The 25,794-nt window shown below is 34.8% G+C and overlaps 2 protein-coding genes across 2 annotated transcripts; both read left to right on the top strand.

Moving 5' to 3' along the window:
• Nucleotides 1-525: 525 nt before the first annotated feature.
• Nucleotides 526-1,316, top strand: LOC149222861 (uncharacterized). The gene is made up of 3 exons (XM_089387697.1): nt 526-905; nt 1,016-1,061; nt 1,140-1,316. The coding sequence occupies exons 1-3, from the start codon at nt 526-528 to the stop codon at nt 1,314-1,316; spliced, it is 603 nt and encodes a 200-aa protein (XP_089243823.1).
• A 4,386-nt stretch (nt 1,317-5,702) lies between these two features.
• Nucleotides 5,703-25,309, top strand: LOC149222860 (cysteine-rich receptor-like protein kinase 44). Its single transcript, XM_089387696.1, has 5 exons — nt 5,703-5,736; nt 24,111-24,347; nt 24,467-24,603; nt 24,780-24,938; nt 25,043-25,309. The coding sequence occupies exons 1-5, from the start codon at nt 5,703-5,705 to the stop codon at nt 25,307-25,309; spliced, it is 834 nt and encodes a 277-aa protein (XP_089243822.1).
• Nucleotides 25,310-25,794: the final 485 nt, after the last annotated feature.

Below are 25,794 nucleotides of genomic sequence, written 5' to 3'. Positions count from 1 at the left end.
AGGAAACCATATACTGGTCACCCAGGTTACCAAAAATTGTTTTCAGCCATCAAGAAAGGCTACTTTTGGCTTGGGTTACGGAAGGATGTCACTGAATATTTATCCAAATGTTTAGAGTGCCAATTAGTGAAGACGCAACACCAGCACCCTGCCGGCCTACTACAGCCATTGCCCATTCCGTCGTGGAAGTGGGAGACCATATCTTTAGATTTTATCACCGGCTTTCCTCGCACCAGAAAGCAACACGACTCAATTATGGTGGTGGTGGACAAGTTGAGAAAAACAGCTCACTTCATCCCTATAAAATCCACTTATAAAACGGTGGAGATCGCTGACATATTTATGAAGGAAATATTCCGTCTGCACGGAATACCCAGGGTGGTAATTTCTGATAGAGATGTAAAATTTACATCTACATTCTGGAAAACCCTCTTCTCAGGATTGAGCAACCAGGTTCAATTTAGTACAGCTTATCATCCTCAAACGGATGGACAAACTGAACCTGTGAATTAGGTGTTAGAGGACATGTTACGTATGTTTGTGATGCAACAGCCACATAAGTGGGAGGACTACCTCCATTTGGTGGAATTTTCTTATAACAACGGACACCATGAATCACTGGGCATGAGCCCCTTTGAACTATTATATGGGAGAAGTTACAAAGTACCCATCGATTGGAACAACCCAGTTAATAAGCTAGCTTTGGGTCCGGACATGCTAGTAGAAATGGAAGAGACAATTAAGAAGGTTAAACAAAATTTAAGGGCTGCCCAGGATAGGCAGATAATGTACGTAGATAAAAAGCGGAACTACAGAGAATTTCAGCCAAGGGATCACGTTTACCTAAGAGTGAACCCTCGGAAGAGTTCTTTACAATGGAGGGGTTGTGCTAAATTAACACCCTGGTATTGTGGACCCTTCAAGTACTTGAACGGATTGGGCCAATCGCCTATAAACTTGCATTACCAAGCCATATCAGGGTCCATAACGTTTTTCATGTCTCTTTGCTAAAAAGGTTTGTGTATAACCCACAGCATATAGTTAGCTGGGAAAATATTCAGGTAATCGGGTAAGGAGAATGCTTAACTTTTGGATGAATTAGAAAAGAAAAGAAATGACTGCAAATTTTGTATATGCAGGTCGAACTGGAAGGAGAATTCCTAGCAGAACCTCTTCTTATTCTCGATCAGAGAGAAACCACCTTGTGGAAGCGGGTCATCCCCCAGGTTAAAGTGCAGTGGAACCACTTTGGCCCAGAAGAGGCCACCTGGGAAGAAGAGGGAATTATGCGAGCTTACCCAGCGTTATTTTCTTAATCTGGAGAACACCAGGGATGATGTTCCTCAAAAGGGGGGGGAGATGTAACACCCTAGGCTACGTCGATTATTACTGCAGTTACTGAGTTTAATTTTATGTTTCACTGCATTTAAACTTGTAAGTTATGTTGTTGAAAATAACAATGATTATGGCTGGAAGGCCAGTATATATTAGATACCTTATTAATGCATAATTAGGAATTGAGTTATGTTAATTAAAATAAAAATTGTTTCAATAATTAAAAGAAACAGTTTCCAGCTGCCTTGGAAAGGGAAAATATAGAGTTGGGAAAAGATTGACGAATCTCTCCTAGAGTTGGGGTGGAATAAACCAATGGGAAGAATGCTCAAGAACAGTTTAGTAAGGCACAGAACTTGTGACTGGACGGTGGAGTCCTAAGGTCCAAGTTACTCGACTGTATCTGCAAATACAGTCACCTAATTGTAAGGAAACGGAAGTGCCTGGGGGAGAGTCTAGACGTAATCGCTAGACTCGTGGCTAGGAGGAGAGACTTTTAGACAGAGAGAGATCATATATAGATTATCAAGCAGCGGACAGATAAGTAAACTAACCAGATTTCAGAAGAATTATATATAGACCCTTAAATCATAAATAGGTAAGTAAGATAACTTGCGTTCATAAAATTATGGATATATGTATAGATATGCAAACAGTAGACAAGTAAGTAGTTTAGCATGTGTGTGAAAGATTATATGTTCTTAAGCCGAGGGTAAACAAGGGAAGCATAGTGCTTCCAGTGAACATTATACAGGTTTAGAGAATATTATGACAATCCAAAATAAATCAAATAAAGACGTTCAAAATGTATACTTGAACCAAAATACAGTATAGAATCGATAAGATAGGCATAGACGCTGAAAAGAATATGCAGTGCAATGTCTATTAAACAGGATGTGTTGCATTGCAAGCTAATACTCTTAAGGTATTCTATAAATGCTTTAAACAAACCTTAAGACTGTAGAAGCCATTTTTATTAAACAATGAAAAGCAGCGTCCTTGGGAAGACTTGTACCAAAACCTAGGATAATCATACTCTTTATAAATTTGGAATTGTCAGACCTTTCCTATGCAAAAACCGAAGTAACATTTATGAATGGAATATTGACTGCTTCATGAATGTTATTTGAATCAAGAAAAGCGATAACAATGGAAAAAAAGAAATATTTTTTTTATACACAGTAATAAAATGGCGGACCATACATGGTATGACATGTCCAAATTCCTTAATAAAAAAATATGGATATGTTCATTACAGCAGTAACCATATTAACCACGCACATGGTGAAATTATAATCTAGACCGACCCGAAAACCCTTTAAAAATCCTTGAAAAATGCCATCAAACCCTGCTTCTCTTATTAAAGAGTCTCAGCGAAAAAATTTACAAGACGTTCATATAAATATAACCCTGAGCTCTGCAACAGCAAACCCTCTATTTTACCCAGTAAATCCAATGCAATATTATATAGAAGTTCAAATAAAAACCAGAGAAAGATTTGTCGGCCTTAGTCTCGGCCTTCAGATAAAACACATGTGTAAGACTTCATAGCAGAAGCGATAAGAAACCAGAGAGCAGATTCCAACTTGGAAGAGACCGAAAGGTACAACCAGTAAGGACTCGGCATATACCCATGCAACCATAAATGAAACCGTTGCGTTAGAGGGGTTACCTGCAAGACAACCCTCTTATTCTAATCATTGAAAATGCATATCAGGCCGAGAAATTAAATCAATGGAACAACTAGAGGAGAAGCAATTACCTGTGCATAGAGAGCTCCTATTGCTAGCAGCCCACCAAGCTGGTCGTAGAAGCCATAAACCCTTACATCAGTATCCTTGAATACCAATCTAATAATTTCTATATAACTGGAATGATAATGGGTTATATCTTCTACCTTTGATAAGACCGTAATACACCAAGCCGTCTCCCATGGCGGCCAAAAACCTGCGATGTACCTGAGTGTGGACAGCTACCAGTCAACAAGAAACTCAGTCAGGTAGTAGTCATAAACCCTACCTCGGCAACATGAAAATATGGATTAAGTAAAGAAGGCAACAAGATACCTTGCATATCAGGCAAACATGTAATATCCCTCCCCTTAATAATAAATAATAAATAATAAAAATAATAAATAATAAAAATAATACAAAAATAATAATTAACAATAAAAATAATGAATAATAATAAATAAATCACTTAATAATAAATAATAAAAATAATAAATCATAAATGTTAAATAATAAATAATATATATTATATAAAAAGAAATAAATAGTAATAACCATATTAAAGCTCTAAATAAGAATAAATAAAAATAAAACAAGAAAACTATCAAAAAGAAGGAAATAAAACAAGAAAGCTAAAAATCAAAAGAAAAGTAAAGAAATAAAACAAGAAAAAAAAGTTGCATGCAGACACATGGAGTGTGTGCATGTGGTTCCCCTTCCAATGTTTTGTTCTATTTAATAGATGGTGAGGAAGATGAGAGGCATTCCGGCATTCCATCTTTCCGAGATTCTGTCTTTCATTCTCTTGGGAGAATGGTATACTAAGACCTAGGAGTCACTGGCAGTAGAACGTTGATTGAGGGCTCGGGGGTGGCCAGTTGTAGCAAGACGTTGCACAATTGAGCCTACGGTTGGGTGGAGAGTCGTCCCCAAAACCTTGTTGCAGATAGCAGACTTCAACCGAAATCACAGGTAAGTATTCTAATCATAGTTTTGAACTTGAAGTTAATCAGTTGAATTGCATGTTGAATATCAATTACTTGATTAATTACATGTTTACTTCGGGCTGTTACATATGGTATCAGAGCAAGGTTCAACCCTTAAGGCCTATGGGCATCTTAGAGAAAAAAAAAAAAAAAAAAAAAATTGATGTGTTGGAATTTTTAACTTGACTTATTTTAAAGTTACAGGTTGATTACTTCCAGGAAGCCGCATATTTTTCTAAAAACCCTCACTATGCCATAAATTTTCTTATTTCAACTTTTTATTGGCTTTGGTTATTATTTATAAGTGTTATGACTTAGAATACTAATGAAATACTATAGCATGTTGATCGCACCTTTTAAAATATCGATGATAGATTTTGTTCTGTATCTTGTCTTTATTCAATATCATAAGGAAATTCGATAGTATTATCTTGATGCAAGCTTTGGATTATGGTATGTACTTACCCTTGATTTTCCTCTGTTTCTTCCTTCTATTCGCATTTAAATTCAGTTTTTCCACTAATAGTGAGAAGAGATTCTTTTCATGAAATTGAATAAAGCGAACACTATTGTATATAGGTGAACACTGGTACATGTTTATGGCAAATAACTTCCATGATAACTATTTTTCGCTTTGAAAGACAATCAGAATTAAAAATAGTTTATACAGTGAGAAGGTTCACTAAAAGTCGATCATATGATATAGAAAGACAATCAAAATTAAAATTTGTATTATACAGTGAAAAGTTTCATTAAAATATGACAGAGAGAAAATCAGAATTAAATATAGTTTATATGTTGTAAATATTGTTACAGGGAAAGAAATATGTGGTGAATATTATCGCCTGGCCAAATTATCTGAAAATGTGTTGTTCTGTAAACATTGGTTTTGGGTAAATAAGAATCGAGTTCACATATAGTCCAGGATTTGGTAGAAAAATCAAAAACCATCAGGAATATCGAAAAAAAAGACTCGAGAGTTCTTCGAAACGCTAGACAATGAGATTTAAATCTCGGTAAATATTTAGGATGCCGAGACCCTGAAAAATTCAAGAAAATCGAAAATATCAGAAGATATCAGAAAATGTTTACAGTCAAAATCAAACAGCAAAGAAAAGTATCGAGTAATAATTACCCTAATCATTTTCTTCCGAGCATGGAGCTCTTGGCGCACAGAGAAGTTTACTGTGCTCATCCTCGTTTGGTGAAACAGAGAAATTTATGCTCCTGAATTATTTCCTTCTTGGATACAGAACGACCTTTGAAAGGAAAGCTTGATTTTAGCAGATATCAGTAGGGTCAAAATAATGAGGTTCAATACTTCACTAATTTAAAAATCAGGGATCTAAGTTCTGATTTCTGTAAGCGTCGTTGCAGTTCTTTCGCTGCAATTAGTTTAAACCTGATACTAGTATTTAACTAATGACTTCAATGACTTGTGGCTAACATCAACCTGTTACTTACGCAATAACGTTAAGAGGAAGAACACACAGGAAGAACTCTAGCAAAGGTGACCGAGCTAGGTCTCACATCTGCCAGTTTTATTTGTTGAGATATCTTCAAAGTCTCATCATAATACGCATTGCTTGAATACCCCGCGATAATAGAACTCGAAGACACTACACCCATTTTTGAGCTGCCAAACGGGAACATGCCGGAAAAACCGTGGCAACAGACGACCACAGGTATCAGGATCGGCATCACACCCAATTGCTCTATTCCAAACACTCCAAATGCTAGATGAATTGTTGTTTTCCTGTTGATTCTCTGTACGATTTCTGTGTGTAGAAATTTAATATTTAACACCCAAATCAGATAGAGTTGTTTTCCTCTATAAGCCCATCTGAATCCGGTCCAATTTTGCAGGGAAACTTCATCACTTTACCAATCTATGACTGACATAGATTGATATGAATTCAAAATATAAGGGGCAGCCAAATTCATTTGTCAAGCACTCGACGATTTTTCTTCTTTCTGTCTGGCTTAAACAAGCTCTCTAGGTATAGCAGTAAATGCACCTTGAATAGGGCACGACTGTTGGGAATGACTATATGTATTGCATGATATAACTGTGCCATTTGATGATCTTTTAGGGTGGTTTTGGGTGTTTTATATTTGCGTCCATAGGAGTAAGGATCGATATCAAAGCCATCTTCTCAAAACCCTAACGCTTGCAACATTCCGTTATTAGGTAATGCTTCTTCTCATGTTAGTAATTTGGTGTATCTATTGAGTGGCCTGTCGTGTCATAGTTACTTGAACAATGCAACACTGTTGTTTGTAGTCTGCCTATACCCTTGATATTGTGACCAATCTATTTGTTATATTCTTGTAGCGATATGAATAATTCTTCCGTCACAACGCTGATCTGGTTTCATCATTATAATGTTTGATTTATTAGCAGCTTTGGATGCATTTAATACCCTTTGCATGCATTGATATACAATCTCATGGCATTGTTTATGATAATCTCTATGACTGTCCTCCTTTTGATATCATTTCCATACATTGTCTACTTTCGATATAATTTCCAATCACACAGTATTTTAATGCAATCCTTACTCGTTTTGATATAATATCAATCACAATATTGATACAATGTCATCACATGCAATTCATAATTAAATATATAACTCTGAGAATCTGGTTAGTATACAACCTACACAACATTTAAAATATACGCCTTTTCAATAATTAATATAGCCTCCCATCACAACGTTGTTTTAATACGACTTTTAGCCACCGTCGCTTTGAATATGATATTCATTGCATAATTTTATATAAGGTTTGACATATTATCTTCACAGAAATCTGCTTGCGCTGATTTATAATACTATCATAGTATAATATGCAGCTCTGACAATTAGAAAATAGGTCCTCACACCATAACAGTTTGACCATTCAATTATATTTACTTTATATCGATCCACATTCAATTTAGCTTTAGTATCAATGATTATCACAGAAGCTCTTGGCCTCGTAATCGGTTTACTTTTAAAGGTTGCAAGGGTTTTAATGAATCTCCAGGCTATTCACTTTTAGTAAAGTTGTTGAGGACTCTTATAGCATTGTTCTCCCTTTGAATTTTTAATGATTTTATTCGATAGTGATCGATACTTGAAACATGAGAGTTATAGTTGTTTTGAATGGTTGGAATTTGTCTTTTCCTAGATTTTTACCATTGTCCTGCAGAAATTGGATTGATTTATGGACTCGATTTCTGCCATTGATATTTTTTTGGTGATACTATCATACAAAGTATTTGTTTGGAGGTTATGGTGGTCAATACTCATTTAAATTGCCTTCATCACCGTAGACATCACGCTGACTTCCTTGCCACTAGCATACTTGGGAATGTTCTTGAAAGGAAGAATTGTTGCCTTTCCTTTGTGTAATTATCTGTTGCGAGAAATTCATTATACAAATAACTTGAAAAGGCGTTTTTCGGTGTCACCAGATTGGCCTTACGCACATCACTCACCAGTTTAGCCTAACTTATATGAAGAACCTTGAAGGCGATCTTGCTCTCTCATACAATTCTAACTGAAACAACTTGTTTGCCATATCGTCTGATGCAATTATTTGGAGCTGCTATACGACTTTGAAAACCAATTTACCCAATTAGTGCTCGACATACATCCTCATACTTTGCATTATCAGCTGATCCATCAAGCAAACTGTATAATGAACTCATGAATTTTGCATACAAATTAGGAGGTGTTATATCTTTCACATTCTTCCAATTCCGCTCTGCAGTTAATGCATTCTTCTTTGCAGAGAGTATCTATTCATATAAAGTCTGATGCAGCCTAGAAAGCACATAATAAGTATCATTGCCATAGAAAACAGATCTCTTCTCTCATATGTTGCTTGAAGTAGTAGAGTAGAAATGCTATGACAGAGACAGAAAGCGATCCATCACCATCCATCACCATTTCCAGATTCACTTCCTGAGATATCTTCACCACCATCAGAAGCATTCTCACTATCACCAACTGATTTGGGTGCACTCAGTTTAGAAGATCGTCTCAAATTTGGTTTTAGGGCATAATTCTCTTAATACTATTGTTTTACGTCAGAAATTACAACCATACATATGTGACATTTGGTTTTAAAATTTTAAGGAGATGTTCTTCTTTGGATGGTTGCCTGAATTGATTTATTTTATGTTAATATTTTCATAGTCTAAAATATATTCTAGTGGGTGATTTAGTGATTTATGGGTAACTACTGAAGAATTCAAATGACTGGCGCTTTATTTAGGAGTCACTACTTTTCTTTGTCGACTATACAAAATTCTCAAGAAGAGAAAAAGGTAAAATAATATATTGGTTGACTTGAAGCAAATGATTTCCTTGATCTTTGATTACTCTATATCCATTGATGTTTAGTTTCTACATCTGCTCACTGGTAACTAGCATAAGAAAGTTGTGTTTATATGGATAATTAATGCACTAAATAATGTAAATATTGTGCTATTGCATTTGTTTTATTTTATGCTCCACATTATTAACAATGATAAGGAAAATTCATGAGAGGCAATTAAAAGTATGAAATAATCGATCAACTTTTGTTAAGCTCTCTATAAAAAGTCAATTTTCATAAATAACGTAGGAAAATATTGAAATTTCCTTAGTAGATGTATCATTGATGAATTATGTAATTGGATATGTCAAAGTATTGGGAGTGAAACAATGTTTTATAGAACGTTGGTAAGGCTAGTAATAGCTTAATTAAAGGTTAAGGCTCTAGATGTTGAAACTTGCAAATAAATAGACTACATCAGAATTGTAGCATACAAATTGTGTGATGAACTAATTAGGAGTGCTTACTTAGCTAAGACAGTTACCTTTATGGACAATCTAAATAATGTTTTATTGTTTAAACTTTATGATGCATCTAAATCGTACACTATGATTTTAGTTTAGTTAATTGTTATGATGTTGAGTATAATGTTACATGAGGTTTCGTGATATAATCGTAGGAGGATATGACCTCTCTACACTGCTATACAACTGCTTTGTGTAACAACTAATAAAGTTGAATAATAAAGAAGATCATTTCAATGGCGTAAAAGGTATGATAACATTAGACTAAAGAAGAGAATCCATAATAAAAATGAGCAATTCAAGGAAGATAAGTTATTATATTGGAAGAATAGTAGCAACATTTCAAGTGTAACATGTTTTAAATTGAGACTAAGGGAAAAATAAATGGTATCTATGAATATATGGTAGGAGGAAGTAAAGCATGTTTATGTCAAGAAGAAAATTCTCTTAATGATATTAATGATTGAACCGAGCAACATGATTGGTAAGGTCAAAGTGATGGCCTATATAAGTGTCATTATAGGAAGTTCTAAGCACTTGTAATCGGTGAGAAATGACAAATGATAAACTAGGAAAATGTTCCGAGGATGATAATTGTTTAACTTTTTGAAAAAGAAATACATGATGTAGACTAATGAGAAAACATTGAGCATGAAGTGTAGGAAGAAATATTGTTGGAAATATAGTTGGAAATTCTATAATGAGACTTTGATAAGGATTACATATAAATTGGCAAAAGAAGTGAGATTCAACTAATAAAGGGTGCAATTGAATAAATTTCACTCACGAGGGGATTGATCATATATTGTTACCTCATACAAAACAACTTATTATTGTGCGTCATTAGTATTGAAAGAAGTTATGGTCAAAATACAATGGGCATACCAAATCATTCATAGATGATAATGAGGGTAGTGGTTCCAATCATTTCAAAGTCTAAACTGAATGATTAATGAGTGAAAATTAAAGTGGAAGAATCCCTATTCCAACTTGAACATGGGTGAATCTACGATAATAGAGATCAAGTGGAAACTTGATGAGAAAAGCAAATCTTTTTAGGATGAACAATGAAAATTATGCAACTAATGAATAAATCATGAGGGGGCAACAAGCCCTCATGCAGGTAGATTAAGCATAAAATAAGACTTAAATAGGGATGACCTCTTGTATGTGCGCTATTTGGTTAAGAAAAATATGTATAGTGATCATGGAATTTTAACTTGATATTGATGATTTAAATGATTATACAAATGGTAATATCTTAACAATGAATTTCACCAGAATTTCCTTGGGGAAGGAAGAAAATATGACGAGAGATTAAGACTCAAGATGATGAGGCTCATGTGAAATTTAACAATGTATTTAGATAATTATACCTATGGTGTAAATGGTCAACTTCTTAGTTGAAAGAAGTCGAAATGATTATTGAAAAACTAATTGGTGTCTTGATGAAAACATCACACTAATAACATTGATGAGATAACATAAATCCTAGATGGATGTTGAATAATCTTAGTTCATAGTTGAATGTTTGTAAAGTAAATGAAATTCATTTTTCTAATGAATCATGATAAGAATGCTTATAGAGTATTATTCTATATTTGATAAGTATTGAGATGTTTTTCATATTGATGATGTTTCATAATATGATGGTATGAGGGTGATCATGCCCATGTGGTTCATATTTATATACTGGTTACAATAGTGATGATGTATACTTATGATGAGGCATTATGATGTTATGTCAAGGTAAATTGACATATTCATTTACTACGTGATGATAGGTATTTAATGTTGAAAACTCATGATGGATATGATATGCATAACGTGGCATAGGAATTATGATGCTATAATATGAGGTTTATTGACATGTGGTTCATTTATTATGTGAAGTCATGATATATTTTTATTGCAAATATGTTGATGTTATAACTTATGATGGTATTTCATGAGGTGAAGCAGGTGATACTTTCGTAAAAATTTATGACATGCATGAGCATGTAGTTCGTTATTATTCATAATGTTGCGATTAACAATGATGAATGTTACATGATGACATGCAAGACTTGGCATGTGGATTATTTTCTATGATACTATGATGGTAGAGCTAATGCATTGGTTGCATGTTGAGGTGTGATGATTCACAGGACTCCACAAATGGGCCGAGAGGGTCGGTTTATTTGATGATCTTGTGCGAGCCCATACGCACGAGGGAGAATAAAAAACACCATATGGGCTGGGGACAAACTCAATCAACACTACATATGCCAGTGGTTCCTTTGTCTTGTGTATAGCTCTTGATGGATAGCTCTAGAAGAGCTATGGGACCATCTTGAGGAGGCCAAGTGCCTGATGTTCTAGGCTTGGTGCCTGTTATTGGATTGGGATGCCGAAGTCTGGAAGGGATGTAAAGGACTTCGATGCCTGGAGCTGTGTGCCTTAGTAGTTGTGGAGGGAGTGGGCCAGCCTTGCCAGATGCCCGGGGTCATTGAGTACCGGATCGGATGCCTGCCTTGGGGCAGATGAGGTCTGAGTCAGGCGCGAGCCTTGGGGCCAGCCTTGGACTAGGATACAGACCGGGTCAGGCTTAGCTTGGTGCCGAAAGTGGGAAAAGGACAGAGATTCCTTGAGATTTCCCGGGGTGTTGGGGACTTTCGATGCCTGCTGGTTATATTAGTTCAGTAGAGGGTGTTGGCAACATGAAGTTAATAAATAATTCAACTTAACTTCGGGACGAAGTTCCTTAAAGTGGGAGAGTATGTAATATCCCTCCCCTTAATAATAAATAACAAATAATAAAAATAATAAATAATAAATAATAAAAATAATACAAAAATAATAATTAACAATAAAAATAATGAATAATAATAAATAAATCACTTAATAATAAATAATAAAAAGAAATAAATAGTAATAACCATATTAAAGCTCTAAATAAGAATAAATAAAAATAAAACAAGAAAACTATCAAAAAGAAGGAAATAAAACAAGAAAGCTAAAAATCAAAAGAAAAGTAAAGAAATAAAACAAGAAAAAAAGGTTGCATGCAGACACATGGAGTGTGTGCATGTGGTTCCCCTTCCAATGTTTTGTTCTATTTAATAGATGGTAAGGAAGATGAGAGGCATTCTGGCATTCCATCTTTCCGAGATTATGTCTTTCATTCTCTTGGGAGAATGGTATACTAAGACCTAGGAGTCACTGGCAGTAGAACGTTGATTGAGGGCTCGGGGGTGGCCAGTTGTAGCAAGACGTTGCACAATTGAGCCTATGGTTGGGTGGAGAGTCGTCCCCAAAACCTTGTTGCAGATAGTAGACTTCAACCGAAATCACAGGTAAGTATTATAATCATAGTTTTGAACTTGAAGTTAATCAGTTGAATTGCATGTTGAATATCAATTACTTGATTAATTACATGTTTACTTCGAGCTGTTACAAAACAGTGGTCACCATGGTCACGGCATCAAGAATTCCGGGCATAAAGAGCAGTTCGCAGGGAAGAGCAGCTGTGGAGCAGCAAGAACCTCCCACCACCAGCAAGAAAGACTAGCCAACCGACCGATGGGGGAAGGGGTCTCATTGATCGAATAGCCCTCTTCCTCTAGCACTGTCGAATGGCCTTCGTAGATTGACAGTTGAGAAATGGACCACCTGTAACCCTCTATTCTGTCACACTGACAACCGTAGGCCGAAGGACGGGCCTTGAAGATGACATGTGGTCTAGCCTTCAGATCATTCAATAGGCATATCGTGAAATGAGATATTTTCCATGAGAGATTAATGTGAGCGTTAAGGATTTTAAATGAAAGGTTAGCCAACTTTGTCCAGCACACTAAATTAACTAATACTTATTCCTATATTCCGTATCCACTGGATACATAATTAATTACCCTAATTTGTTTATCAATGTCATGTTTATGTTCCAGGATCCGAGTAAAGATACTTTTTTTTATGTATGTGGTTGTTACAGTAAGCATTATGTGTCATCTTCAGCAATATTTATTTCCATTATGTATTCTTCAATATTTTGAATATTTAATGGAAATGAGTAAGTCAACTTTTTTACTTCAATCCAAATTTCCAAAAACACTCAAATACCTCTTAAATCACAACGAATCTTCCCCACATCTTCCGATTAGTGTATGCAGATCCTTTAATTTTGATTTTCATTTCCATCACAGTTCATTCATACAGAAGGTCGAATGTTCCACACAATTTTACATCATCTTTCGCCGAAATATCACTTTCGGCATTCCAATTCCAATTCAAAGCAATGTGGCGATTTTGCAACCCTCGTCCATCTGTTGATTTTCCTTCCCCATCGATCTAGGTTGTTGCTTCTTGTGTTTCATGATGTAATTCCACCAATGTTATCATAATCCCATATTTATGAGAATCTTTGACAGACCCTACCAGTTCGAACATCTTGTTCAACATGTATATATTTTTAAACTTGGCTAATTCTCATAAAACAAGCAGCTATTTTGTTTCATTTCATCGGTTTACTGTTCATCACCATTTTTCCTCCCGTTACATCACATATTAGCTCACATGCATGCAGTAATGCCTCTATTTAGGCCAATGGAAGTACATTTTTTGGCGATTTAAAAAGTTTTTCTTTTCAGAAGAAAAAAATGCTATCTCTTATATAAAAAAAGAAGAAGAGTACAAGTACATAGATCTTTCTATCTTCTATATAAAAATGAGAGTACAAGTACATAGATCTTTCTATCTTCTATATAAAAATGAGAGTACAAGTACATAGATCTTTATCATTTCATCTCATTATGACTCTTACAAAGACATGAGCTTTTTCATTTCAGCTTATCCAGACTCTTACAAAACCATGTGAATCAAAAAACAAGAGTGCTATATATATAAGTTTTGGAATTGAAATTGCTAATACAATCGTTACTATTTTTTCATGTGTATAATTTGACCATGGAAATAGAAACTGAAGCACATATAGTGATTTTTTTGTTGTTTAAAATATATTTTTGAATCTATAAATGAATTGAATTTACTGGGTATTCAAATTAAACAACAATTTAAATTTAAATTTTTAAAAATCCTTCTTGAATTTAGTTTAAAATTAAACAAAAAAATTATTCTAGAAAAAAGGTCTTTTCATCTATTATTGTGTAGAGAGGTTCATGTTATAACCCAGTTACAAAATATTTAAATAATATATGTTCATAAAAAAAATTACATGTTAAAAAATTGGATTATTGAACCGAGAGGCTCATTCTACAGCCGAGTTACAAAATATTTAAATAATATTGGTTCATAAAAAAATTACATGTAAAAAAATTAGATTCTCAGCTCATATTAATCCGTATTTAAAATAAATCTATGCTAATTTAGACTATTCATTAAAAAAAAAAAAAATTAACAAATTATTTATAATAAATAATTTATTAATCAAATTTTATCCTTCATAATCATTCAAATTATGATTTTTTTTTAATTCAACTCCCATCGAAAATGGAATGAAATGACAATCATAAGAAGACCATGAAAACCAATCCGAAGATGTTGTGATATCATGGTGTGGTGATTCTCGATGATCATCTAAATTCGAACCATGTTTCATGCCCCACTTATTTAACCAATATAAAATTACCCAAAATTGGTAAATCAAAGATATTTCCCTCTAATAAATTGAGAAGGCATTGTTAAAATATATTATTAAGATAATGATTGATAATTTACATAGTCCAAAATATATTACTAAGATAATGATTGATAATTTAAATTGTCGAAAATATATTATTATTTTTTTAACACATGGTGAATCGGTAACTGCCAGTCCTAATCTATGGGAGACCCAGGATCAATCCTCGTAGTTGTCTCCATAACACCAGGGGTACATCCAACTACCTGCAAGTTGGATATACTAAGATCCTATGATTTTAGCAAGAACAAGACTCACGGGAAAGGGGAATTCGCTCCTTTAGCTACCACCACAGCAGGTCATTGTACTCCATGAGATTTGAACCTGATAATGATTGAAAATTTATATGGTCCACGTAGCAGACCATCCACCGACCATGTAAGAAACCCATACTAATAGAGAAAAAAGCTAAAGAATGTTGGACAAGTAGAAAAGGCATGTCTCGTTTAGCACCAACCAATCCGTGTACGAATTTTTGGGGCAACATGTTCGGACGGCTAGAGGTGGGAAACAATGAATAGGTGCCATGTCAATTTTTATTTCTCCAACTTACACAAAGAGGTGGAGAAAACCAATGGCCTTTTCTCCCTAACTATGGACTTGGTTTATTTTAACAATTTGCCTAAACATTAATGCCAATACAGAGCATTTCGCCTAAAAATTAATGCCAATACTTGTCATGTGAATAATGTGATGTATAAAAAACCGATTTTCTCTAAAGTTGTGGGCTGACTTTAACAATGTCCACACAAGAATATGGAATCCCTTCTTAGTTTTTAAAATATGAAAAGAGTGTTTGAATAGTGTTTAGGGTGGAAATGTATTCAGTATTATCAAAAACGGTTAGTCCTTTAAAATCGATGTTGTAGCTATTGTAATTTGATAATTGTAATCTAGGTTAATCTTGATAACATGTTGTTGTTATTGTAATTGGATAGTTGTAATCTAGATTAATCTTGATAACATGTTGTCGCTATTGTAACTTAATAGTTGTAATCTAGATTAATCTTGATAACATGTTGTCGCTATTGTATCTTGATAGTTATAATCTAGATTAATCTTGATCCAATTAACACTATAATCCAAATTTCCAAAAATTTATACAGTAGGAAAATTTCCATGATTTTTGCCATAGTCGAATGTACACAAGTACACAAGGTCAAATGGTCCACGCGTGTTTACATCCTCTTTCGCCGAAGTATTGCTTTCGGCATTCCAATTCCAATTCTAATTACAGTACTCTGTTGTAATTCGAAGCAGTGTATCGATTTTGCAACCCTCTACCCTCGTCCATCTGACGATTTCCCTTCCCCATCGATCCAGGGTGTTGCTTCTTGTGTTTCAATGATGTAATTCCACGTATGATATCAGAAACCTATATTTATCAAAATCCTTGACAGAGCCTACTCGTTCGAACATCTTGTTCAATATGTATATATTGTTAAACTCGGCTAATTCTAGCAAACAGGTAGCTATTCTATTTCATTTCATCGGTTTACTATTCATCACCATTTTTCCTTCTGTTACATCACAAAGTAGCTCACACGCCTGCAGTAATGCCTCTACTTATGCTAATAGAAGTACTTTTTCGAGCGATTTGAATAGGTTAATGGGTGATCTAATGAAGAATGAACCTCAAACAAGGTTCAACACTTCTTCCAATGGCAAAAGTCCTAACAGAATCAATGGCCTCCTCCAGTGCACAGGTAACAATCAGAGAACACAAGACACAGCAGATTGAACTGAACACAAACACTCAGAAAACTTGCTCATTTGATTACCAAGCAGGGAGTTTTATACATGGCTAAGAATTTTCTAGATTCTGGTTGTCAGTGGCTTCTTCAAGACGCTACCTGAAGTCTCCAGAAGTCTCGAGTGAACTCTTGAGACGACTTGACACCTAACATGCACCTAACAGAGTTAATGTTGTGGTTGGAATTAATGTTTTTCCAACACTCCCCCTTAATTCCAACCATAAGATAAACACACAAAATACACTATAGCACAATGCATAAGACACAGTCATACTCTTAATTGACATGTTTATTGGTCTAAGTCTCAGCTAGGCTTACAACATAGTTTGGATTTTCTACAACACATAAATTACTTCTACAAAACTCAAATTTTGCCTTCCTAAGATGCTTAGTGAATATGTCAACTACATTCTCGTTTCTATTACAATATATTACATCAATTTCTTTTGATTGGACCTTTTCTCTGACAAAATGATATTGTGTGCCTATATGCTTTAAGCCTGCATGACATACAGGATTGTTCCCCAGTTTGATGGTGCTTTGATTATCACATCTGATTATTGTAGGTTCTTGTTGACATTCACCAACATCTTCAAGTATTCTTCTAAGCCATATAGCTTCACAGGTGGCACTACATAATGCTTTATACTTTGCTTCAGTTGATGACAAGGAAATTGTTGCTTGTTTCTTACTGCTCCATGATATAGCTCCCGATCCTATATTGAAGACGTATCCAGTGGTGGATTTCCTGTCATCTGGATTTTCGGCCCAGTCAGAATCAGAATGACCTATCAATTCAACATTACAAGCATTAGTATATTCAATACCAACACTAATAGTTCCTTTTAAATATCGAAGGACCCTTTTTGCAGCTATCCAATGGCATTCATCAGGCTTAGCCATGAATTGACTAAGTATGCTAAAAACATAAGCAATGTCTGGTCTAGTGGTAGTGAGATAATTCAAACTTCCCACTAATTTTCGATACAATGTTCCATTCACCTCTTTTGTTTCATCTTCACTTCTCAATTTGATATTTTGTTCCAATGGAGTAATCACTGCTTTACATCCATTCATATGAAATCTCTTTAGTACTTCATTTGTATATTTGCTTTGTGTGATTAAGGTCCTTCCATCATCTCTCCATACTTCAAGACCTAGACAATAGTGCATCTGACCAAGATCCTTCATCTCAAATTCCTGTGATAACTTCATTTTTATATATTTAATCAATTTATCAGCACTCCCTGTTATTATTAGATCATCAACATATATAGAGAGTAATACTATATCCCCATTTATACATGCCTTGATATACAAATTAGGATCATTTTTTCTTTTGTTAAATCCTTACTGAAAGAAGAATTTGTCGATTTTCTCATACCAAGATCTGGGTGCCTGTTTTAGTCCATATAAGGCCTTTTTTAACTTGCATACAAGATGTTCTTGTCCCTTCTTTACAAATCCTTCTAGTTGAACAAGATAAATCTCCTCTTTTAAGTCACCATTTAGAAAAGTTGACTTCACATCTAATTGATGTAGCTTCCAATCATATTTAGTTGCCAATGCTATCATTATTCTGATTGTATTCATTTTTGCAACCGGAGCAAAGGTATCTTCATAATCTATACCTTCTTTTTGTGAATAACCTTTTGCAACCAATCTTTCCTTATACTTGTCTATGCTACCATCTGCATTAAATTTTGTCTTGTACAACCATTTTGATCCTATAGGGACTTTATTTTCAAGTAATTCTGTTAATTCCCAAGTTTCATTTTTCATTATAGAGCCATATTCTTCTTTCATAGCTTCCATCCATTCTTTATGATTTTTAACTTGTTCATAATTTAAGGGCTCAAAAACAGTGATTACTTGAGACATTAAAGCATAATCTTTATACCTGATAGGGGCTTGAATCTGTCGTGTTGACCTTCTTAGAGCTTCATTACACTGTGGAGTACCTTCTCCTATTGTTCTTCTCTATGGAGTGCCTTCATCACTTCTTTGTGGACTTTCACTCCTTGACATGTCTTTTGGAATGTCCATGTGTTCTTGAGTTGATTCCACAACTTCTTCTTCTTCCTTAAAGTTGTCATAAGGAGGCTTTCATACATTACATTCATCTTCTTTTATTTGTTTATCTGCATGCTCATGAAATATAACATCTCTACTTGCAAAGACCTTGTGAGTACTTGGATCATACATTTTATATTCTCTTTGATCAGTACAATATCCAATGAAAATACATTTGATGGCTTTGCCATCTAACTTTCTCCTATCCTCTTTAGGAATATGAGAAAAGGCCTTGCATCCAAATATCCTTAAATGACTAACTTTAGGTTTAAAACCATAAAATGCTTCAAATGGTGTTTTTTGCTCAAGATACTTACTAGGGCTTCTATTTTTAAGATATACAGCTGTATTAATGGCTTCAGCCCAAAAATTACTAGAAAGTCCTTTGTTTTTTAACATACTATGAGCACATTCAACTAATGTTCTATTCTTTCTCTCAGCTACTCCATTTTGTTGAGGTGTATGTGGTACTGTAAATTGTTGCATAATTCCATTTTGTTTGCAATATTTGATAAAATCTCCTAAAGTGTACTCACCACCTTTATCTAATCAAAGAATTTTAATGCTCTTTCCTGTTTGCTTTTCAACCATACTCTTGAATTCTTTAAAGTATTCAAACACATCACTTTTGTTTCTTATAAAGTACACCCAGGTGTATCTAGTGCTATCATCAATAAATATAAGAAAGTAATATGCTCCACCAAGTGACTTAGTTTGCATTGGACCACATACATCAATATGCACTAGTTCAAGTATTTCATGTTTTCTTCTATTTTCATGCACATGAAATTCTTCCCTATGTTGTTTTCCTAGTGCACAACCTTCACATTCAAAGTGTTCACCCTTAATATTTGGAAGACCTTCTACCATCAATTTCTTTTGTAGTAACATTAGGTCATTATGATTTAAGTGTCCATACCTTTGATGCCAAAGCTCTATATTTGACATGCCTGTTGATGCCAAAGCTTGATGCCCATTCTTCATTACATCCAACTTGTATAATCCTCCAACTCTCATTCCTTTTGAAACAACCTTGTAGTTGTCCTGCACATCCTTTACCAAACAATGTGATTTCACAAATTCAACTTTTAAATGTTGATCTGTAATAGTAGAGACTGAAATTAAGTTCTTCTTTAATCCTGGAACATACACCACATTTTGAATTTGTTTTTCTTGTCCATTAGGCATCATAACACTTATATCACCATATCCTTTAATTTCATGTGATCTATTATCTCCTAAATAGATGTGTCCACCATTATTAATCTCATGATAAGTATCAAACCAATCTCTTTTGCATGACATATGGATTGATGCACCAGAATCTATAAACCAAGCATTATCATCATCAATTTATGTTAATAAAGCAGCATTGGACACAAACAATTTAAGATTGCTAAAGTCATGACTAATTGCTTCATCTCTATCAACATAATTTCCTGAATGCCTTCTTTGTTTAAATTGATTAGACCTTCTTTTCATGCAATTCTTAGCAAAATGACCAGGTTTTCCACAGTAATAACACACATCATCTCTACTTGATTTGGCATTTGTCCTTGGTAAAGGTGTACCTTGAAATGATTTTACCTGTGGCTTTTTGCCTTTATTTTTCTCCCACTGTTTGCCTTTGAAGGACTGCTTCCCTTTGGCCATCAATGCCAAATCTGAATTGGGAGATTTCTGTTTAAGGCTTCTTCTCCACTCTTCTTCCTGCATAAGTATACCTGCCAACTCATCAAAAGTAGGAGCCTTCTCTCTAGCTGAAAGACCAGTGATAAACATTTGATATTCATCAAGCATTCCATTTAATGTCACAGTAACTAAGTCTGTACTAGATATTGTTTCACCAATGTCACCTAATTTATCCTTTAGATCCTTAATTCTAGAAATAAAATTACTCACACTTTCATTTTCTTCCATCTTAAATGAAAGAAGCTTACTCTTTAAATACAATATTCGATTTGTAGTCTTCGTCTCATACAAATTTTTGAGAGTGTCACATGTGTCCTTGGATGTTTTGCACTCTCTAATGTGTGGAATAATGTTGTCCTTAACGGACATCCACAAAAGCACCTTCGCTTTGTTTTCCCGTCGCTCCCAATATTGAATTGCAACATCTGTGGCTTGAGGGGATACTGATTTGACTTCAGCTCCAGACACAATCGTCCATATATTATAGCCTTCCATTAAAGTCTGCAACTTAAACTTCCAATTTGCATAATTTTCACCATCTAACTTGTTAGAATCTGATAAATAAGATTCTGCTAATACATTTGCCATTATCAATAACCTTATGAATCTTTAAATACCAACCACCAAGATACAATTTTATCACAACTTCAATAATTTTTTTAATAACACCTCACCTTTTTAAAACTAATTTTTACTTACTCCTTACCCCTCTCTTTATATATATATTACTTTATTTCATTAAAAAAAATACAAAGAGTAACCATACTCTTACTTCAATCAATGGATCGTTCCTTCCAACAACGAATTCTTCGCCTTCAGAATTTCTTAAAAAAAAATCCCCTGTGCAACACTTCAGCGCATTCTCAAAAGACATCTCTGCAACACTTCAATGCATTCTCAAAAGAAATATGAGACATTTATTTTTGCACCAAAATCATACTTCACCAAGAGCACCATAAGTAATTCATCACAAAACCAGCAAAACAATATATCATATGTTAAATCTAAACAATTATATCCATTAAACTTTTGGCGGCCTGCAGACTTTCATTCATTTACATGCTTGGGAAACGTAACACACTGAACATTTTCTAATTTAAAACAACTTCAAACACTACAAGATTCAAAGAAATAAAAAACGTGGACCTTCCTAATGCTTTTCCAGCTCGGTCCTGGCTTGCTTGAATACCATCCTCCACAAAACACTATTCCACACCGTTTAGGAACCCTCGAACAACTAGTCCTCTGCACCAGGCAGTTCTTACAAGCAGGCAGACTACAACTTCAGAGCAACGGGTTCCTACACACAAGCAGACGTATTGCAACTTTACAACAGCAAAAAACTCACACACGGTCCTTCGTCCAGATTGCCCTTCCACACAGCGGTCTCTCTGGAGACTTTTTTTTTTCAACACCTCTCAGCACACTGATCTCTTACACAACGATCTCTCACTCTCGGTCTGATTGCTCACAAACAGGAACCTTACTCTCTCAGCAATCAACCTCACCTCTCTCTGATACCAAATCATAGAACACAAGACATAGCAGATTGAACTGAACACAAACACTCAGAAAACTTGCTCATTAGAAGCAGGAAGTTTTATACACGGCTGAGAAGTTTCTGGATTCTGGTTGTCGGTGGCTTCTTCAGGACACTACTTGAAGTCTCTAGAAGTCTTGAGTGAACTCTTGAGAAGACTTGACACCTAACATGCACCTAACAGAGTTAATGTTGTGGTTGGAATTAATGTTTTTCCAACAGTAACATATCTAGCCAAGACTGTTCAATATGTTCACAACAAGCAAACGATAACAATCTACAACTTTGCGAAAGAGACGTAGGCGCTCGAGTATGGTTAGAAAGCTGCTTCCTGCGATACGAGAACTTTAGCTTCTTTTCAAAGCTAGACACCAATGGGACTTATCTGGTTATGGTAATTGAAATTAGTACAAGTAATCTATACAATTTCAAGACCACTACTTCAAATCTGCTTTTTAACGTGTCTGATGAGGCTTGCAATTCTGCAAATAAGGGATTCACTCAAGGCTCAGCTACATGTTCTTCCAATGGTACCGTTTACGGTTTAGTTCAATGTTGGAGAGATTTATCCAGAGAGGATTGCAGATCTTGCTTTCAACTACCAACGAATAACCTCCACGGATGTCGTTCTCTGAATGGAGGAGCCTATGCACTATCGGGAAGCTGCAGGGTTCGATATGAAATATACCCTTCTTTTAACATTAGTACTCAAGGGAATAGTACTAGTCCACTTCCATTCTCTAACTCCTCCGGGGCAAACCCTCCTGCCCATATGACTCAGGCGAATGGAGCTTCACACACCACGTTAAGTAATCTCTCTTGGCCACATCTAATTTTATTATTTCCCCGCTTTTGGGGATTATACAAATTGATTGTAACTTCAATGTTTGTAAATAACAGTACAATACATTACATGTTTTGCTCTACAGAAAATTCTCTCGGGATTGTGGCAGGCATCTTTGTAGCGTTAATGGTATGTTTGTTTGCCCTAAGGAACATATTGAAATCTGTCTTTTCACGGAACCCAGTAAACAGTGAGCAGAATGAAGGTAGAACCAGTTGAACTTATCTTGATTACCGATTCTAAGAATAATTAACCTTATTCTTGTTTATCCTATTCAGTTGAACGACTCTAGGAATAATTAACCTTGCTCTTGTATGGATTCCAGAATATTCTCTACAACTACACTAGAGAGATAAAGATAAATATATAACTTGGCACACAACCCATCCAAATTTATGTTTGTTTTTTTCAGAGGAAGAAAAGACTTCTGATTTATATTAAAAAAAATAGATAGTACAATTTTCATAGTTTTTCTAAAAGACCCTTTTATCAAAGTTACAGTACTTTTGTTACTACTTTTTCTTCTATGAAAAGTGCTATTTTTTCTCCTATGAATCTTATCATCATTGTAATCCATAGCCTCAGTTCTTTCATCTACTGTCCTAAAAACAAAAACTATATTTCTAATAACAATATGACAGAGTGATCTCCTCAATCAATTTTTCTGATGTTCCTTACATTATCCAAAAAAACTACAAACCATCATACCTCTGCATTGCTCTAAGAAAAGTTCATGCTGCGAGCATTTGTCATGATTCCTTGTTCATATACAGAAAAGAGAACCTTACCAGGTTCTTCGTCAATTCCTCTCTTTGATAGTAAGTCTAATGCAGTTTTTCTCCCTGTAAATGTGATCGAAATTGATATGATGATAGGTGTTTACCCGTGTCCTGATGCGTTTCATCCAATTGGTTAATATGGGAGGATTGAAATTGTTATATCCTTTCCCCTAGTCTATGATTCTCTTTGCATAACCATAGATCTGTATGTGTTCCAAACCTAGCCATTTTGCTACGATCAGTACTCCCCATAGTGCAATGATCTCTGCTTTACTATTTGTGCCTTGTCCCCCTTCCCACCAGAAGTGGAAGAATTTACCTAGTTCTATAACTATGTAGACACCATTGAAAAACCCAACTCGATATGTTTGCCAAATGTCTCTGCATTTGAATATTCTAGATTTGTTGTTATTCTTGGATCGTCCATATTCATTGTAATATGCAACAGTTTTAATGACATCCTCCCTCACTGCCAAATATTTATTATAAAAAATAAGTACATTTCCGCTGAGCCAGATGGACTATATAAGATATAAAGGAAGAATTATGTATCTATCATGTGTTTTGAGCCAAATTCTCAAACAGCACTTCAAAAATGGATAATGTTGAAATGGTACTATGCAGAAAATCCAAATTTATGTTATCTATTGAAGTTAGATTCTTCTTTACCTTTTGTTTTTCTACTTATTGATCCAGAATCGACACTAATCGAGCACGAGCAAATTCTCTTCACCCTAGAAGCACTCATAGAAGCAACGGATAATTTTCATGAAACATGAAACTTGGAGAGGGAGGCTTTGGCCCTGTATACAAGGTATTTACCTACCCACTATTGTTTGTAAGTTTATTTCTATCACTTTACATCATCTTTCAGATAAAGGAACAGGAAGAGGGGTTTTTCCATGGATTTTTTATGGACTGATTCTTCCAGGGACAGCAGTGAAGAAGTTGTCTGTAAGATCTGGACAGGGCAAACGAGAGTTTATGAATGAAGTGAAGCTTGTTACCGATGTTCAACACCGAAATCTGGTAAATATTGGTGCTGAGGGACTGGAAAGGTTGCTTGTTTATGAGTATTTGCGAAACAATAGTCTTGACACCTTCCTGTTTGGTATGTCATTTTGGATTTTTTTTTGTTGTATGAGGGAAAGATGATCAATTTTTCATAAATTAATGAGATTGATTATTTAAAAAGTTTTGAAAAATAATATTCTTGGAATACAAATACAGATCCAGAGAAAAAGAGACATCTTGACTGGAAAAAGCGTTATAACATCATAATGGGAATAGCTCGTGGTCTTCTTTATCTTCATGAGGATTCACAGTTGCGAATAATTCATAGAGACATTAAAGCAAACAACATCTTGGTTGATGAAAGGTTGAATCCTCATGAAGACTCTTTCATGAAGACTTTGGGTTAGCAAGACTCTTTCCTGAAGACGAGACTCACATCCAAACAAGAGTTGCAGGGACATGGTGAGAATATTCCCTCTACCCTTGTCTATCCAATTTGTTTGAAATTAACAATCAATTTGTTAAACAGCTTAACATTCATGCAATCATGTGCCACAATCACCCCAACTTATTTGAAGAGTTTCCGATTGGAGTATGTAGCGGTTACATGGCGCCCGAGTATGCAATGCGGGGGCAACTATCCTTGAAAGCCGATGTCTATAGTTTTGAAGTATTAGTCCTCGAGATTGTGAGATATAATTTTTTGCCCAAAAATGCAAAGCCTATCAGAATGGGTAAGACTTCAATTCATGATTTTTTTGGTATGAATAATAGTGGATTGCAATAAATTAGATGGATTTACCTTCGATGGGATGCAGGCAAGGGTGTCTTCTGAATATGATTGATTCCACAGTAATGGAAACATGGAAGCAGGAGGAAGTTGTAAGATGCATTGAGGTTGCTCTTCTATGCACGCAAGCTGATTCAGGCATCTGTCCAACTATGTCTAGTGTTATATTAATGATCTCCATCTCTCCTATAACATTACTAAATCCAACACAGCCAGCATTTCTTAAAAATAGTGAGAGTAACGTCATTACTGAATTAGAAGCTACATAGGTCCCTTTAGGGTTGATTGTAAATATAAATATGTAAGGTAGACGGGTGGGTTAGGAGATTGAAATTATTTTATTAATAATTCATGGCGTCGCGGGAATTGGATTTTCTAGCCGCTTAGGATCTCCAGCAAAATGTCCAATGTGTGCACATAAGTGGTGATAAAACAGCGGTGATTTCATGGTACTTTGTTTCAAAAAAATTAGAGAATAAATTGTTTGTATAACCTTTCATATTTTGTCATTACATGGTTACGGTTTTGATTTTACTTATTTTATAAATCTTTATAAGTGTAGCCTAAAAAGACTTGTAAAATAGTTTAGAAATTTTGGCCAGATTATGAAAATTTTGGCAGAAAATTTTGAAAATCTTGGTTATTGTTGTCAAATTTCAGGATTTTGGGTGCTAGGGGTTTTGATAGTACTGAATCTATTTCCACCATAAAAAAAAAATGATTCAAACACTCCAACTTTTGATCTTATTCATTT

Source organism: Pinus tabuliformis, chromosome Q (genome assembly GCF_031772625.1).
Source record: "Pinus tabuliformis cultivar Carrire ecotype Pingquan chromosome Q, CPIR1, whole genome shotgun sequence".
Lineage (NCBI taxonomy): Eukaryota > Viridiplantae > Streptophyta > Pinopsida > Pinales > Pinaceae > Pinus > Pinus tabuliformis.
The sequence above is the reverse complement of the archived record's forward strand: the minus strand, read 5'-3'. Positions and strand labels throughout refer to the sequence as shown.

Bases quoted from the DNA above. Each gene is read 5' to 3' on its own strand.
- LOC149222861 (XM_089387697.1), top strand. From the start codon at position 526: ATGTTACGTATGTTTGTGATGCAACAGCCACATAAGTGGGAGGACTAC. The intron at 906-1,015 runs GTATTGTGGACC...TTTGCTAAAAAG, and splicing joins TGTGCTAAATTAACACCCTG to GTTTGTGTATAACCCACAGC. The intron at 1,062-1,139 runs GTAATCGGGTAA...TTGTATATGCAG, and splicing joins TTAGCTGGGAAAATATTCAG to GTCGAACTGGAAGGAGAATT.
- LOC149222860 (XM_089387696.1), top strand. From the start codon at position 5,703: ATGCCGGAAAAACCGTGGCAACAGACGACCACAG. The intron at 5,737-24,110 runs GTATCAGGATCG...ATCATCTTTCAG, and splicing joins GTGGCAACAGACGACCACAG to ATAAAGGAACAGGAAGAGGG. The intron at 24,939-25,042 runs GTGAGATATAAT...GCAATAAATTAG, and splicing joins AAGTATTAGTCCTCGAGATT to ATGGATTTACCTTCGATGGG.